This window comes from Cyprinus carpio, chromosome A1 (assembly GCF_018340385.1).
Source record: "Cyprinus carpio isolate SPL01 chromosome A1, ASM1834038v1, whole genome shotgun sequence".
NCBI lineage: Eukaryota > Metazoa > Chordata > Actinopteri > Cypriniformes > Cyprinidae > Cyprinus > Cyprinus carpio.
Window position 1 is genome coordinate 20,077,653 of NC_056572.1, and position 17,748 is coordinate 20,095,400.

At 37.0% G+C, this 17,748-nt stretch overlaps 1 protein-coding gene and 1 pseudogene across 1 annotated transcript; one reads left to right on the forward strand and one right to left on the reverse strand.

The window, feature by feature from the left end:
* Positions 1 to 730: 730 nt before the first annotated feature.
* On the reverse strand, positions 731 to 17,748 carry LOC109080711 (annotated as a pseudogene).
* LOC109080713 (G-protein coupled receptor 183-B-like) lies at positions 10,859 to 14,247 on the forward strand. The gene is made up of 2 exons (XM_019095737.2): positions 10,859 to 11,074; positions 12,511 to 14,247. Exon 2 carries the CDS (start codon positions 12,532 to 12,534, stop codon positions 13,591 to 13,593), a length of 1,062 nt encoding a protein of 353 aa, XP_018951282.1. The 5' UTR covers positions 10,859 to 11,074; positions 12,511 to 12,531; the 3' UTR covers positions 13,594 to 14,247.

The following is a 17,748-nucleotide window of genomic DNA, read 5'->3' on the forward strand; positions in this document are numbered from 1 at the left end:
CTTTATGTGTGAACTACTCAACAATGCATCAAAGAAGCTCGCTGACACGTTGCCAACACTAAATGAATATCTAGCATACTAAATATCTGGACCAGTTGGCCGACTCAACATCACGTGGTGTCAGGTGTCGCGACGAGCTACAGCCAATGAGAGAGAGCAAGGGAAGGGTTGAGGTCAGCGGAAGAAAAAACAGCAGCAGCAACATGGCTTAGAAAAGTTTGGACACAAGAAATGGAGCGAATTTTTTTATTGTGCAAACAGCTTGCAGCACTAATTTCTTCCCGATATTCATTTTCAAATAACTCCTGTTTCACTTGTTGTTTCGTATCATTCCTGTTCAACTTCTCGTGCGTGTTTCCGTGATAAAACGTGGTTTGGGGATGAGTCAGATATGTTGGGTGACAGAGTTGTTCTCAGTTCGTGAAGTGTGTGACACCCTGTTGAAGACCAAAAAATCACACAGCTTTGGAACGACATGAGTACTAGTACATTTTGGGATGAACTATTTCATTAAGACTTACATTCAGTTTATTTATAGCAAAACAACACACGGTTTAATAATTTATCAATATATTATAGAATTTGTTATTATTAGAAGATGTAGATTTAAGGATGATGCTAAATAGCACAAGCCCTGAGACACAATATGTTAGTGTCCATTATTTTGGCTCTTTCCTGTGGACCAGAGAGGGTTGCACAAAAAAAAAAAAAAAAAGCATTGTATTATTAAAAAGTTAGTATCTGGCAAAAAAACAAACGAACAAAAAAAAAAAAAAGTTAAATCTAGCAACACATGACACTAAACAAAACTTCCTGATAGAAGGTGAAATTGGAAAAGGAATTGTTCACACAAAAATAAATTTTGCCTAAAACTTGCTCAGGCCATTGAAGATGTAGAGGATTTTGTTTCTTAATCGGAACAGATTCAGGGAAGTTTAGCACTATATAACTTGAGTGAATGGGTGCCATCAGAATGAGGGTCCAAACAGCTGATAAAAACATTGCGATAATTCAGAAGTAATCCACACGACTCCAGTCCATCACTTAACATATTGTGAAATTAACTTTAAACCTTTGAAAGTACACTTTCAGCAAATTTCCAATTTTGGGTGAACTGCTTGGGTGATTGGCATATAATCTAACCTGCTCCTCAGCCACAGCTGTGTTATCCGGCGGGTGCATATACAGTACTGTAGGGCTGTTGTTGCTGGGGACCCTCATGGTGCCCTCATGATTCTGGCCTCTGTGCCTTAGAGTGGGGAAGAATTGGTGTCAATTCAGGAGACCTGTCTGCTGAATTAATGACAAGAATTCTTATTAAAGTCACTATGGAATAAAAATGGACGATTGCTATTTTTATGGAATATTGCTATTGTTTATTATAAATCATGTGTGCATATCATTATTGTTATTATAATTCATGCATCCTCATATACTTTAATCAAAAACATCCCCTCCCCTCGGAACAACATCTCTTATGACATCCTTTCTGCATCGGTGTGAGGGCGGGTTAATAATCCCTCCCTTCCAGCAACCTGGCACTCACATCAGACTGCAGCAATTAGCAAAATGACAATGAACCCACCCTACATTTTTCTCATTCATTACATATAATCTGATATGAAATAAGGAAGACTACTGTAATTTGTTTAAACCTCTAAGCATTATCCCAACTACATATTCATAATACTATGAATATGTACTACTACAGGTTTATCAATTACAGTGCTACCATACACTAGGCCTGATTCATTTTCTGAGAGAAAACATCTCGGTTACATATGGTAACCCTCATTCCCTGATGGAGGGAACAGAGACATTATGTCAAAGTTCTGACACTATGGGTTGCTCTTGGGAGCCCAGACACCTCTGATTTCATTGAGAAAAAGCCAATGAAATCGGTGAACAAAATTTGCATAGCTGGCCACGCCCCGGACATAAATAGGCCAGTGTAGTTCTTGTTCTGAGGAGTCGAGATGCCTCTCAACTTACTCAGAGGCAGTTCAGAGTGGTGGCATACGAGACACAATGTCTCTGTCCCCTCCATCAGGGAAAGAGATATACATACGTAACAGAGATGTAACCTTTCAGTTCACTTTAACGTTGTGTCGAAGTTCTTACAGTATGTGTCCCTACACTAAACACCACAGCTGGTGAACTGTGTTGTATGGCATTAACAGCTACAAAGTTGATAAATAAAGCATTGAACATTTGTTGAATATAACTTTTAAGATCAAATTTGACTTTTTTGGTAATTTTTTTTATATTGTATAAAAATATACAAAAACACTATTATACAATAATTGTACAATTATTTATGTTCTTTACAAACTATTCTGGCATGACAGTACACACATAAACCACAACATTAACACTGATATTATAACATTTAACAGACGCATGTGTGTGTGTGAAAGAATGTGAGAATGTGTATGAATGACAGTGTAAACTCCATTTCTACTAAACAACACAGAACAAGCATTTAACATTTTGTTTTTACAAATTATACACTTACAGTTTGTGTCCTAGTCCATGAATACAGATCATGCATCACTGTCAATTTTCATGACCTCTTTAGCATAACTGATGTAGTCATGAAGAAGCCCCATCAGCACAGCATGTGACATCTTCTACATCATCCAGGGACGCATCCTCCTTTAAAACTACTGCTGCATCAGTTTAGGGGAAAGGACATTCTCTTCTTTGACCAGCATTCATCCCAGTCACCGCCTGCTCTTCATCAGTGGCCTAAAAAGAGAAAAACATTTGAAAAAAGAAAACATTTAATTAAACTATCCATTTTCAGGTAGAGGTGTATTCACATCCGTATGGATAGGTAAATAGTCTGTTTTATAATTTCAACACTTTGTGTGGTTGTTTAATGTCTCTGTCTACCACAGCGCTCCAGAATGCTATAATGGCAGCACTAGTGTGAGGGCATGTGATATTGTTTGAATAAATATATTGCTTTCAGAAAGCGAATTGTTTACTGAAACATTAAAACAGACATGACATTCACATACCTCACAAATTTTCATGTACGTGGAGGGCTGCTCTTTAAAGGGTTAGTTCACCAAAAAATGAAAATGGTCATTATTTACTCTCCCCCATGTTGTTCCAGACCCATACAAACTCTGCTAATTTTTGAAACACAAATAAATATATTTAATATTCTCCTAATTTTGGTCCTCCATTGCTAGTCTGGCAGACCAATATTTTCTTTTGAACATACAAACTCGATTCCAAAAAAGTTGGGACACTGTACAAATTGTGAATAAAAACAGAATGCAATGATGTGGAAGTTTCAAATTTCAATATTTTATTCAGAATACAACATAGATGACATATCAAATGTTTAAACTGAGAAAATGTATCATTGTAAGGGAAAAAATAAGTTGATTTTAAATTTCTTGGCATCAACACATCTCAAAAAAGTTGGGACAAGGCCATGTTTACCACTGTGTGGCATCCCCTCTTCTTTTTATAACAGTCTGCAAACATCTGGGGACTGAGGAGACAAGTTGCTCAAGTTTAGGAATAGGAATGTTGTCCCATTCTTGTCTAATACAGGCTTCTAGTTGCTCAATTGTCTTAGGCCTTCTTTGTTGCATCTTTCTCTTTACAGTATGATGCGCCAAATGTTTTCTTTGGTTGAAAGATCTGGACTGCAGGCTGGCCATTTCAGTACCCGGATCCTTCTTCTACACAGCCACGATGTTGTAATTGATGCAGTATGTGGTCTGACATTTGTCATGTTGGAAAATGCAAGGTCTTCCCTGAAAGAGACAACGTCTGGATGGGAGCATATGTTGTTCTAGAACTTGAATATACCTTTCAGCATTGATGGTGCCTTTCCAGATGTGTAAGCTGCCAATGCCACACACACTCATGCAACCCCATACCATCAGAGATGCAGCCTTCTGAACTGAGCGCTGATAACAACTTGGGTTGTCCTTGTCCTCTTTAGTCCGGATGACATGGCGTCCCAGTTTTCCAAAAAGAACTTCATATTTTGATTCGTCTGACCACAGAACAGTTTTCCACTTTGCCACAGTCCATTTTAAATGAGCCTTGGCCCAGAGAAAATGCCTGCACTTCTGGGTCATGTTTAGATATGGCTTCTTTTTTGACCTATAGAGTTTTAGCCAGCAAAAGCGAATGGCACGGTGGATTGTGTTCACCAACAATGTTTTCTGGAAGTATTCCTGAGCCCATATTGTGATTTCCATTACAGTAGCATTCCTGTATGTAATGCAGTGCCGTCTAAGGGCCCGAAGATCACGGGCATCCAGTATGGTTTTCCGGCCTTGACCCTTACACACAGAGATTGTTCCAGATTCTCAGAATTTTTGGATGATATTATGCACTGTAGATGATGATAACTTCAAACTCTTTGCAATTTTTCTCTGAGAAAACTCCTTTCTGATATTGCTCCACTATTTTTCGCCACAGCATTGGGGGAATTGGTGATCCTCTGCCCATCTTGACTTCTGAGAGACACTGCCACTCTGAGATGCTCTTTTTATACCCAATCATGTTGCCAATTGACCTAATAAGTTGCACAATTGGTCCTCCAGCTGTTCCTTATATGTACATCTCATCTCTTATTGCTACCTGTTCCAACTTTTTTGGAATGTGTAGCTCTAATGAAATCCAAAATGAGCCAATATTTGGCATGACATTTCAAAATGTCTCACTTTCAACATTTGATATTTTATCTATATTCTATTGCATCCTTTGCCAGAATGGTGGCACCTTCCACTTGAAGAACAGCAGCATTCTTGTCTCAAACTGAGGTAAACAGAATGCCACTGAACTTCGGCAGATGCCTGGTGAAATGAATCGCATAACTGAGCCATACAGTTGTGAGAAGTCACTGAGAAGGACTGGGGAGCTTCAACCAAGCATCCAGACACCTTGCCAATGGTCTCAGTGGAACTATGTTTGACGTACCAGGGGCGGGGTTCCTGTGGCTTTGCGGAGCAAAAGGCATAATGGGAGAGGGCATATCATCCTTCAGGACGCAAAGTGCATGCCCGACATGCATCATGCTGGCTCAATGACTGACCTGTTGCATCAGAGCATGAGGAGGCAGAGAGCCTGCGTCCGAGCAGGATCTCATGCGTAATCTCAGCACCTAGCCATCGCATCCCGGAGGGCTACTTCTGGCTGGCGCATATGGGAAGGCCAGAAATGCAAAGTGTGTGAGTGTGACCCTTGAAAGAAGGAAATAACTCTTATAATGACCATTTGGTGAATGTCTGCCATATGGACATCGCCCTCCCCAGAGCCTGTGCCGTGACCTTCATAGTCCAGAAAGCATAGTCGAGCGCTGAGGGTGGGTTGGGACAATCCTCATGCAGTTCTTTTAATGTCTTGGACGCAGCTTGTCTAGAGGCCGCATAATCCTTCACCATAGGGGATGAAAAAACGTACAGGCCCTGGATGGAAGCCTTGGATAGCCCCGCTGGCAGCAAAGGTGCACCGCAATGACTATCTCTACCTGGGGGACCTCCGTATACTCCCTTGCTGGACCCCCGTAGAGGGTGGTGAGGACAAAGGAGCTGGTATACAGTCTCTTGACCAAGAAGACGGCGAGGGAGCCAGTTCAGTTGAGTCATCAGATTCTGATGGTTCTAGCCCGCCCTCTGATGCTGCGATCGACAGGTCATCCTCTCCACAACACCTGAATGAGAAATTAAACTCATCCGCAATCTCAACCAGAGGACAGTGTGAGAGTAAATAAGAACGAAAGTTCCACAGGGATTCACAGAGGGGCCTGAACAGGAAGCAGTCGGGGTAACTTATGGCCATGTCTTTGCAAGCGGAACACAAGCCATCCACAAGGGCTGCTTCAGCATGAACACGGTGGGAAGCAGCAATCGTGCCGGTCACTGGGAGAGATGTAGAAACCACAACCAGAAGGGCACCGATGGAAAGGCATGATGTAAACACAAGATTCCACCTGTGAAGCTTTTTTTTAGAGAATTTAGTCTTCCAGGAGGAAATTTGCTCTTAAAGATCGCCGTTGAAGCTTCCAGGGGTACTCTCACAAGACTTAGCTTAGTGTGGGGAAGGGACCTAGACCTGTACCATAGATCCAACAACGAGGAAATAAAGAGGTGAATGAAATGCTGCTTCTCACAGAGAGATGCTGGATTTGGCTCCGAAAAACAGAACAAGTGAGCAAATGCCACGCTGGCCTGTTTATACCTGGATGACCGGGGTGTGGCCAGCTATGCAAATTTCTCAATGATGTCAGAGGTTTCTGGGCTCCCAAGAGTGACCCCTAGTATCAGAACTTTGACACAAGATTGAAGTGTGATTGAAGATTGAAATTTACTAAAAGGTAACAAGAATGTTCTATGCTAATTATCCATATAATTTCTAGAAAACAACAGCTTTTCTAATTTTCAGTTTCATGTTCATCAAATATGAAATTATCTGTGCTATTATCAGGAAAACATGTGGCTTTCTGTGTTTTTGTACAGGAAACCATTAACTTCCTCTTGTACATAAACATTATGAGAGACTAAAAGGAAAAAAAGAAAAACAGGACATATCGCTTAACATATATATATATAATCTGAATAACAGAAATACAGAAATGGAGCTAGTTCACTCATTGCATTTTGATGTCTTTACCTCTGATATGGAAAACTCAGGAAATGTAAACTGACCTCCATCACTGATTTTCTCACTAACGGCATGGTTTATGGTCCAACACTGTGTGAATATACCCTTCTCAAGAAAATAAAATTTTGAAATGAAAACAACTTCTAACCCATACAGAATATTTAAAATACCAATAATCTAATTGCACCGAACAGGTCTAAAAAGGTCAATCTGAACAGGTAAACTTATATAAAATACAAGAAAAACACTTATAAACCAAATTATAACACACATTTTACAAATAGTAATTTACATAAGCCAAACACACCGGACATAGAAAAGGAATTTGATTCAGTGAATCATCATTTTTGTGAGTCTATTCATTTAGATGAACCAATTCACTAAAAACGGTTTTAACTACTGTCAGACTTCAGAAAGATGTAGTTGAGATAGTAGCATCTCTACTTACTTAGTCACTCCCAACACCAAATAACAAGTGCTGGTGAATAAAAGAGATTTTTATTCTGACAGTAATACACTGCTGAGATATTCTAAACCAGAGGTTCTCAGCCAGGTCCCAGCAAACTTCCATAGGGCCACAGGATGAGTTAAAATGACTCTAATATTTTGTATGATTACAATTAATATTCCCATTATTAATATTATTAATGGATTAAAATAATCTTAATTAAAATGCTAAAAAACAAACAAACAAAAAATTGTATACAAATTGTTTTAATTTTTCCCCCTCAACAACTATATATATAATACTGAGGGGAAAATCTTGCCTCATTGTTGTTGGACAATGGGGCTTTGAGTCAAACAGTTTAAGAAGAACTGTTCTAAACTATGGCTGTAAGTGAGATGTTCAGCTGACCTTTGGAAGGAGTAAGCTGTATTCCATTCATGGCAAGACTAGTTCTTCACTGTCATGTAAAGGGGGTGTAGAATAACCAAATTGTTTAAAAGTTTGGACTGATAACCATAATGCTATAAGTAAGTCACCCCTGGTAGCTCAAGAGGGATTGTCCCTATAATAAAAAATACTGTAGAAGTACCTGAGCCTGTTGTTGCTGTGCATTTCTCCTGAGGTGTGCCAGCTGAGACAGGAGCAGTTGCTGGTCAGCATATCCATCCTCTGCTGTCTCTGGATGTCCAAAGTAGCGCCCATCCCCAGCGGGGCCTCTGCGGTGGGCTCAGAATCGGAGAAGACCGGCTCTAGGAGCACCGAACCACATCCTGGCACACGTAAGAACTTCTGGACTGCCAGCTTATTACTATAATACAGCACGCCTGCGATCTGGAACAGAGTGATTTTAACAGGACAGGTTACCATAGAAACATGACAACAACACTGTGTCTACACTGGATGCAAGTTTTTAGCAATAACATATCTACAATGAGCCAGCTGAAAGAAACCATCAAATCAAAAGTTTTGTTGCTTTTAGCCAGTGTCTACAAGCTTTGAAGCCATCTACTGTACATGTAACTGTACTTCTAAAAGTTGACATAAATATTTTCCTTATCCATGAAAATGGACTAAACACACTGGCGGTTCATTTTGCTAACAGAGCCAATGCTCTTTAAAATGAGAATTGCCTTCCAATACCACAACTAGCATTAGCAAATCATGTATGTTTTTGTGACAGGATCGAAACCAAAAAAAAAAAAGTTTTCTGACCCTGTTTCAATAAGAAATACTTTGGAAAATTGTGTCAAAGATTGTTCACTTGTATTGCTATGAATGGGAGAAACTGTAGGAGGGAGTTTTCCCCATAGCATCACCCAGTACGAGTGAAGTATCGATAGGGAACTGATATGTTCATTCAGCGTCAGAAGTCCTGCCGGGCCTCAGAGAACCACTTACACAGTTTTCCATTAAATTACATTAGATTTGTCCCAAATTGTTGTTAATGTGCATAATGACTTCACCCTGGGCTGTAAAATTGTGTATTGTCCTTTTTTCAGTGAAACATTTATTTTTCTGCTCCAATAAAAAATTCATTATTCATAAAAAAAACAACAATAAAAAACACAACACTTTCTTCTTAAAACACTGAGCTTCAAACTCATCTATGCCACTTTTTTGATCATTCTTGAAGTGAACTTTTGCCACTTTTCCGCTTACTGTCATAGATGCGTACACGAGAGAGTGGCGTTCCAGCAGATGGCATAGATGTTGCCTAAGCTATTGTGAGTGTATGTTAATCTCGTGAGAATTTTTGAGTGAACTATCCCTTTAACCAAGTGAATGTTAGCTAACTAGTCTCGGCTATCTCGGCTAATTCACCATACACATCTAATCATACTTACTAAAGACCATTACAGATGAAAACAAGTAAACACAGAAATGCAATTTTAACTGAGCCATCTTATACTTACTAGTCCACTACACACAACCACCCACATGTAGGCATTTGAAGTCAGGAGCTGATGACAAGGTAACAGAACAACAGACAATAGAAGAAATTCAGAATAATGTGAAGAAAGCCCTTTCACATCCACAAAATATCTCTGAAGCATTACAAACCAGCAGCACTAATTTACAATCATCCATAAACAAGTGTTTAAAAAAAAAAATCTTATTTAATGCAAGAATGGAACAAAAAAAATGTGAACATTAACTTAATAAAACTTAATGAATTATTTAATATTAAGAGATTTACACTGGTTAGTTTAAGTGGTTATGTTAAAGCCGTGTTTGTAAATGCATGACTGAAAAAAGTATAGTTAAGTTATCTACCCTTGTGTTTTTTTCTAGTGAGTGGGTGTGCAACTTCATCTGTTATCGCTGATATCGCAGAACAGCCAGAGCAAAGTCTACAATGAATAGGTTCTCAGGTACTACAGAGTTTCTCATGTCTTGTCTCTGTTATACTACAAACATTTTATCTGTGGTTTCTAAAAAAACCCTGCGCCTTATTAGCCGTTTGATCTTCAAGTTTTGTCTTCACTTCTTTGTCAAAAGAGCGTAAATGTCACTTGCCAGATGTCACACAGCAATGGCTTTTAATTTTGTGTGAAGTTTCGGTGATAAACTAGCAGAATGGGAAATCTTTTTGAAAGCTACAGAAAACTAATTTGAAGATGATTTGTGAAGGTAGTCTGAGCTCACCTGTGCGCCCACAATGTACGTCAGAGACTTGTTTGTGACTGAAATGTGGCCAAGCAGCTGAGTGACCTGAACACGTGGGATGGCCTAGTCTGAGAAAGTGAGAGAACATGAAAAGAGTCAGAAACCGAAGGAAAAGTCAAGTGAATCCTCAACCTCAGATGACAATAAAGTACAGAAATGTGCAAATGTGAAAATCATCAATGACAAGTCTAGTTTAAAACACATGTGCCAAGCTCTTAGAAATATACACCTTGTATCCATTTTGGATTCGTATGTTTAAATTAAGTGACTCTGAAATGAATATGTCATGTTGTATAATCATTAAAGAGACAGTGGAAATAAAAGAGGTCATAAGTAGTACTGTAGGATTTTCATTGCATTGCAAAATTGATCTGTTTCAGAATGTACCGATTGACAAAGGTGTTAAGACAGCAAGCTCTCTGGTAAGCAGTTTTTATGCAAGATGAAGGAAAGCAGATAAGCCAACAACATGAACTTCAAATTCTGAGTACAACATATTACAATGACACAACAATCATTACAAAATTCAGAATATGGTCTATCAACCATTTAAGAAGTGCTGAAATGACAAATGGGGTAACAGTTTATGCAAACTAGTATTTCAATTCTTTTGTTTCCTTGATTTAAAAAAATAAAAAGATTAGACTTGTGTAATAATTACCTTACTTCGTTTTAATGTAATTTTTTGTGATGTAGGAATCTAAACATGTTTCTAAACGTGGATTCAGCACAGATCAAAGGTAACTGTTACATCAGACATCAATATGACTAGATGTCTCAGTGAAAGCCACAAGATCATTTCAATTCCCCATAGAGTTAAAGAGATAGTTCACCCAGAAAATATCCTCACCTTCATGTTGTTTCAAACCTGCATGAATTTCTTTCTACTGCTGAACATAAAATAAGATATTTTGAAGAATGTTGGTAAACAAACAGTTGCTGGTAGCCATTGACTTTCTTCCATATTTCTTCTATACTGTGGAAGTTAATGGCTACCAGTAACTGTTTGGTTACCAACAGTCTTCAAAATATATTTGTTTGTGCTCAACAGAAGAAATTAATTTATACAGGTTTGGAAACTCCCTGTTGTAAATGCTGACAGAATATACATTTTTAGGCAAAGTCTCTCTTTAAGCAGACTCACCACGCAGCTAGAAAGAGAGAGAGATAAAAGGAAAGAGAGGAAGAGACTAACAGAGACAGTGAGAAAGAGGCAGGAAGAGGTGCTGAACTTTCACTTTTGCTGCATTTTTTTCCGCTGAAGTGAGATATAGAGATTTAGAGAAGCATCAATGCCTGAATGAAAATCTGCTCTGCTATCTGGTAAGTGCATTCATTTAATTTAATTTTTGATAAAAAGAGAAGAAGAAATTAAAATATACACGTTTTGGAAATGTAATGTATGAAGTTAATCCCAAACATTAAAAAAAAGAAAAACTGTAAAGGTTTATTCAAATTTTATGGTGACCATGTGTGAAGTTTTCTTCACTACTCAATGGCCTTCAACAAAATATAAAAATTTCTGTAAAGTCCTAAAGGCTTATGAACAGCTATACATAGTATGTATGTATGTATGTATATATATATATATAATATATATATATATATGTATGTGTGTATGTATGTATGTATGTATGTATATATATATATATATATATATATATATATATATATGTATGTATGTATGTATATATATATATATATATATATATATATATATATATATATACATACAGTAACCCTTTACATTAGTTAATGCATTAACTAAAATTAAATAACAATGAACTATACATTTCAGAATTTATTCATCTTTGTAAACATTAGCTATTAATAAAAATACAACTGTTCATTGTTAGTTCATGTTAGCTCAGGTCCATTAAATAATGTTAACGGATACAACTTTTTATTTGAATAATGTATTAGTAAATACTGAAATTAACATTTACAAAAATTAATTAGTGATTTACTGTTCTTAACTGTTAGCTCATAAGAGCTAATGTACTTAACTAATGTTAACAAGTGTTACTGATTATATTTAATTTCGAATATGTATGCATTTGTCCTTTTTCTGACATGAAATTGAATAAATACATAAATAAATAATCACAAAATATGTTTAAAATGCTAATTTAAGGTGGTCATAACATATAAAGCAGTTTTCATTCAAAATACATTTTAAATGCCTCTTAACCAAAGCAGAAACATATTCACAACAGAAACAAAGAGAGAAACAATGAAAAAAAAAGGAAATAGCTTAAAACCAGCAGAAGTCAGTCTACACATACTACAAACAACAACAAGAACAGAATTACTATTCATAGTAAAATGTACACTATCATTCAAAGACACAAGGTCGGTAAAAAAATTTCTATGAATTAATACTCTTATTAAGGACAAATGAAATTGAAGTACAGACACTGTCATTTTATAATAGTACTTATCAAGTTATGCGACAAAAAGATTTATATTTCAAATAAATAAATTTAGATCCTAAAAAAGGTTTGCACAAAAATATTTAACAGATATTAATAAATATTAACTGAAGATATTAAATATTAACTGACACTGAAGACAGGAGTACTGACACCTTTGCTATTAATTGCATTTTAAAATATATTAAATTAAAAACAGTTATTGTAAATTGTTATAATACTTCTCAGTACTGCCGTTTTTACTGTATTTTTGATCAAATAAATGCATAACCTAAACTCAAACTTTTTAACAGTGGTTTCTATTATACCATTTGACTCTCTTTGCAGTGACTTCTCCTGTGTATAACTATGATGAGCTCAGAAAACAACTGCACCAACTTATATGACCATCGTGCAGTGGCCCGAGTTCTCATACCTCTGGCCTATTCCATCATATGTCCAGTGGGACTTTTAGCCAATGCCCTGGCTCTTCATGTGATCTTCTCCAATATCACCAAAATCAATTCCATCACGCTTTATTCCGCCAACCTGGCTGTGTCTGATATCCTGTTCTGCCTGTCGCTTCCCCTCCGAGCTGTTTACTACGGCCTTGGCTTCCACTGGCCCCTGGGGGAAGGACTATGTAAAGCCATAACACTGCTCTTCTATTTGAACTGCTACGCTGGAGTAAACTTCATGACCTGTCTAGCAGTCGATCGTTTTGTGGCGCTGGTGTTTCCTCAGAATCTGGTGAAATTGAGAAAGGTGAAAAATGTGCGATTAGTGTGTCTGGCCATATGGCTGCTGGTGTTTGCCCAGACGTTGCCTCTCCTGACCATTAACTTGACCAAAACGGAGCATGACAACAGCATCACCTGTATGGAATACCCCAATTTCGAGGGTCTTTTCAAAGGGCTGCCCTACATGCTGATCGTGGGGGTAGTTTTAGGCTTTGGAGTCCCAGTGGTGACAATCATCGCCTGCTATTCCATACTGACCCGTAAACTACGTCTCGCAGCAAAGTCCAACCGACTGACAGAACGTTCTGGAAGGACCAAAAAAGCAAGAGGAGTGATCGCAGGAGTGGTTTTTGTGTTTGTGGTGTGTTTTAGCCCATACCATATAGACCTTTTGCAATACATGATCCGAAAACTTTTCTATGCTCCAGACTGCAAGGAGCTACAGTCCTTTCAGATATCCCTGCATATCACGGTGTGTCTTATGAACTTAAATTCATGCCTGGATCCCTTTGTTTACTTTTTTGCATGCAAAGGCTACAAGCAGAAGCTGATGAGAATGATGAAGTGGCAGGTTGGCACCCACTTCTCCAGTGCTGGGAGAATCTCGCCTGAAAGTTCAGGCATAGGTGAAGAGCACGGCACACGCCGCAACACCAGAATAACAATGAACACTATTAGAGAAGCTCTGTAAAACAATCATCAGTAAACGCCAACATAAGGTGATGAAAAATGTATGTGGGGCCACAACTGAGACTTAAAAGCCAAATACAATGCTAATTAATACCACAAGTGGCCTAAAATGTCAAAGACAACTTGTCTCTCCTGATTTTAAACAGCACACACTTCATTAAACAGATGGACGCTTGCCAAGCACTGGCATCAAAGTGAAGAAAGAAAAAATACTTGATGCAAAAAGACTATAATTCATTAAGTAACTGTTTATCATTTCTCATTAAAAAATGTAACTGTTAACAGGATAGGCTAGTTCACCAAAAATATATATTCTGCCAATATTTACTAACTCATTCTAAAACTGTAGAGTTTTTTTTTTTCATGAAACATATAATAATATATTTTGAGAAGTGTCTCACCAGACTGTGTTTTTAGGTGTTTTTTGAAACAAAGGTCACCAAAGTGGTTTGGTTTTCCAATATTCTTCAAAATATCTTATTTTGTGTTTCACAAAAGATGGAAAGTCATAAAGGATTGGAATGACATGAGGTTGAGTATGGTTTCATTTTTAGGTGAACTATCCCTTTGATAAAGAACAGTTAATGGTTCACACATAAATAAATCAATCATTCTTAAGGTTTGAAAATTGCGAATAAAGCAGTTGAACTATCAATCAGCTGATTTGATTGTGAAAAAAGTGAGTGTGGATGAACCAACCAAGATATCAAGAGTCACGTCAAGAGATGATTACACTTTGTTCACATTGTGGATTTTATCAAAGTTTAAAAATTTTTTTTTTTTTTTTTTTTTTTTTTTTGAGTGACTGGTGCATGGGGTCTTAGATAGAGGCCAAGATTATCAAGAAGGCAAATCGATTTTTCTTTTATCAAAAAAGGAAACCATCAATGGCAGTCTCTTATTAAGAAGACTCTGAAAGCTAGTAGTTCAAAGGAAATAACTTTAAATTAGAGAGTACTTTACTTTCATAAGACCTTGCCATTTCAACACATATTGCTTTCATATATTGGTGAAATGTTGTTATAATGTTAGTAAAGAATACTTTCACAACAATACAATGAGACAAGGACGTTAATATAAAAGACAATGTCAAAAGGGGAAGTTGTGTGCTCCACAGGAAACACAAGAGGTGCACTTTCACATACAGGAATTGCTGTTGCAGGAATTAACAGTAATACATTCCGTGCTTGCAGCATACAGTAAATGCATGTTTCTAAACTGTTGAAAACATCTAACGGTTTGTAAAGAACTGCCATGAAAATGGTATAGAAACTCACAGTCCAGCTGGAAGAACATCCACTTTAAGTTCAAACATGAAGCAAAGAGCTTCTGTCAGCAGCAAGTCCACAAAAGCAGAGAGAATCCATTCTCCAAAGAGGAAGGACTAAACATCATAATCAAAAATATGACAATGTTTATATATATATAAATATATATATATATATATATATATATATATAGAGAGAGAGGGAGAGAGAGAGAGGGAGAGAGAGAGAGAGAGAGAGAGAGAGAGAGAGAGAGTTGTATTATATATATATATATATATATATATATATATATATATATATATATATATATATATATTACATCATGGCATTTTTAACAAAAACAAATCATCAGCATGTGAATGTAGAGTAGGCAGGCATATGAAAGGAAATGTTTGGTAACATGGAATGGCTTTCGATTTCATTGAAAAAATCATTTTTGTTTATAGCATTTCAACAGGATACACATCATAAATACTAGGCTGAAGAGCTACACCTCACGCCCTTAAACAGCTTTAAAATTGAGTCAACTGATTGCCAGATAAGATAAAGGCGTTCCAAATTTCCATGTGACCTTCATGCACCTTATCTTAAACTGGTTGGTGTGTGCAGCACTATATTGGTGTTTTGGAATATCAAATTTATTCTGAAATTATATCTTTTTTTTATTTATTTATTATTATTTAATGATTTATTACCACTGCTCTGCATATTTTGCACATCTCTCTTATTTAACACACCTGATTAAGATAACAAGCTCGTTAGAAGTGAGCTCCATGCATGAACTGTGTTCTGATTGACATGGTCCCTACACAGTGTTCACTGCTCCCTACTCCCTGAGCACAGGGAATCAGTTGAAGTTTACTTCAGTTCGGAACATTCATTCACGGGCTTGCACAACTCCACTGCCTGCAGCGTCTCCACACACAGAGGAAACTTACTAGAGAAGTGTAAAGTGTGACATAATATACTTCTATAAATAAATACAATTTAAATTCACATCATGGGCACTTGAATGCCCTTTGAATGGAACATATATGCTCCCTTTGAACTGGAATCATGGTGGAATATCCTGTGATGTCAACTTCACAGAGCATTTACTGTCGAATAGAACAAACGTCTGAAGTGATAAGAGATACACACAAAATGTACAGAGTGGTGGTACACGAGAAATGGATTTGAGAACCACTGGTCTATGGTATAAGCAGAAGCATGTTGTGTTAGTACTTCATAAACACAGTGCATTGAAAAGGTCACTCATCTAGAATACATTTTGCAATGTAATATATATATATATATTGAACAAAAACACTGTGGGAAAAAAACAACAACAGGAAGACACACATAAGTGCTGCTATTCACACTTGAAACTTACAGCAAATTTGTGGCTGCCAAACCTTCCCTCAAAAATCTGAAAATTGTAGATAAGCAAACTACTGCAGAAAGTGTCTTTCAGGTCCACTCAGCAGCCTCCAGAACTACAAGAGAGCCATGGAACACACACAGAATAATAATGTGTTTAGAAATATTTCAAATAATGCTATTAGTTAAAAAAATATTCATAGACTACACACAATAATAATCCAATAAAGTGATTGGTTATATGTGAAATTTGTCCAGATGCTTGTGCTAGAGAATGACTGATAATGCTCTTTTATGACCAATCTGATGATTTTTATGCATATAATCACCAATATACAGAAGAAAAAAAAATTGTATTGTTTGATTTCAAGTTTTTGCCACAGTTGATAAAATCAATTATCATTATACTACAAGAAAACATGCATTATGAATATTTTATTATTATTTCTAATTATAGCAATTAAAGTTATTTAATAATAGGGCAAACATTCTAAATCAGTACACAGTGTTAAATGTATACATCTGATATTGTGCATTGAATTCTTCGGGTGAACTGCTGTAATATCTCACCTGCTTGCCCTGCCTGACAACCTGGAGGTTGTGTATGAGCAGATCCTGGTACTGAGGCAGAAACACAGTCAGCAGCACAGTGAGGACTGTAGGAAGCAGCAGTAAGCTCTTGGACAGGGGTGCTTTATCTATAAGACACAGCATGGAAGTTGTACGGTTAAATGTGTCGCCAAGGAAATTACAACTTCCACCGCTGGTCATGTCAGAGGATAAAAGTTAATATTACAAATTGGGGACCAATAGTCTGTGATTATATGAGTACACCAAGTTCAGTCAGATATACTGGTTAATGTCACCACTTATTTCACAATAATAATAATAAAAAAATAATAATAAAATTAGAGGAACAGTTACATTTAATTAAAATTAACATTTCTTAAAGATGGATTTGTTTTTTACAGGCATGCAGCTTTTTTAGTTGATGGACTGCACTGGATTTTATTCAGCTGTTTGGACTCATTCTGACATCACTCATTCACTGCGGAGAACCCATTGGTGAGCAAGTGATGTTTATGCTAAATTTCTCTAAATCTGTTTCCATTAAGAAACAAACTTTTCGCATTTATATCTCGGAAACTACGGTTACTGTGGTGATTTTTATAGAGCAACTGTCATTTCCCATGGAAGCCTATTTTCACCCCCCAACTTTTAAACGGCAGCATCAGCACTTCCTGTCTTACATCATGAGAAAGAAGCAAAAGGTTTTAAAGGCAAAGATGATATGTGAAGAGCAATAATAATCGGGCGAAGGTCATGATTACTACGCTTTAATCTGAATGAATGACAGCAGCGTCTGATCTACAGGACATGATCATTTTAAGCTGTATTTACACAATCCCCTCGAACCGGTGGACGTGAACAGCATGCTACTTACACGCAGAATATAACTAAGACGCCTAAAAAGATGACAAATCAAAGGCACTGGAGTTAAAACTTAAAAACAGCAACAGTTAAACAAG

Excerpts from the sequence above, each read along its gene's own strand:
- LOC109080713 (XM_019095737.2), top strand. The coding sequence starts at position 12,532 with ATGATGAGCTCAGAAAACAACTGCACCAACTTATATGACCATCGTGCA.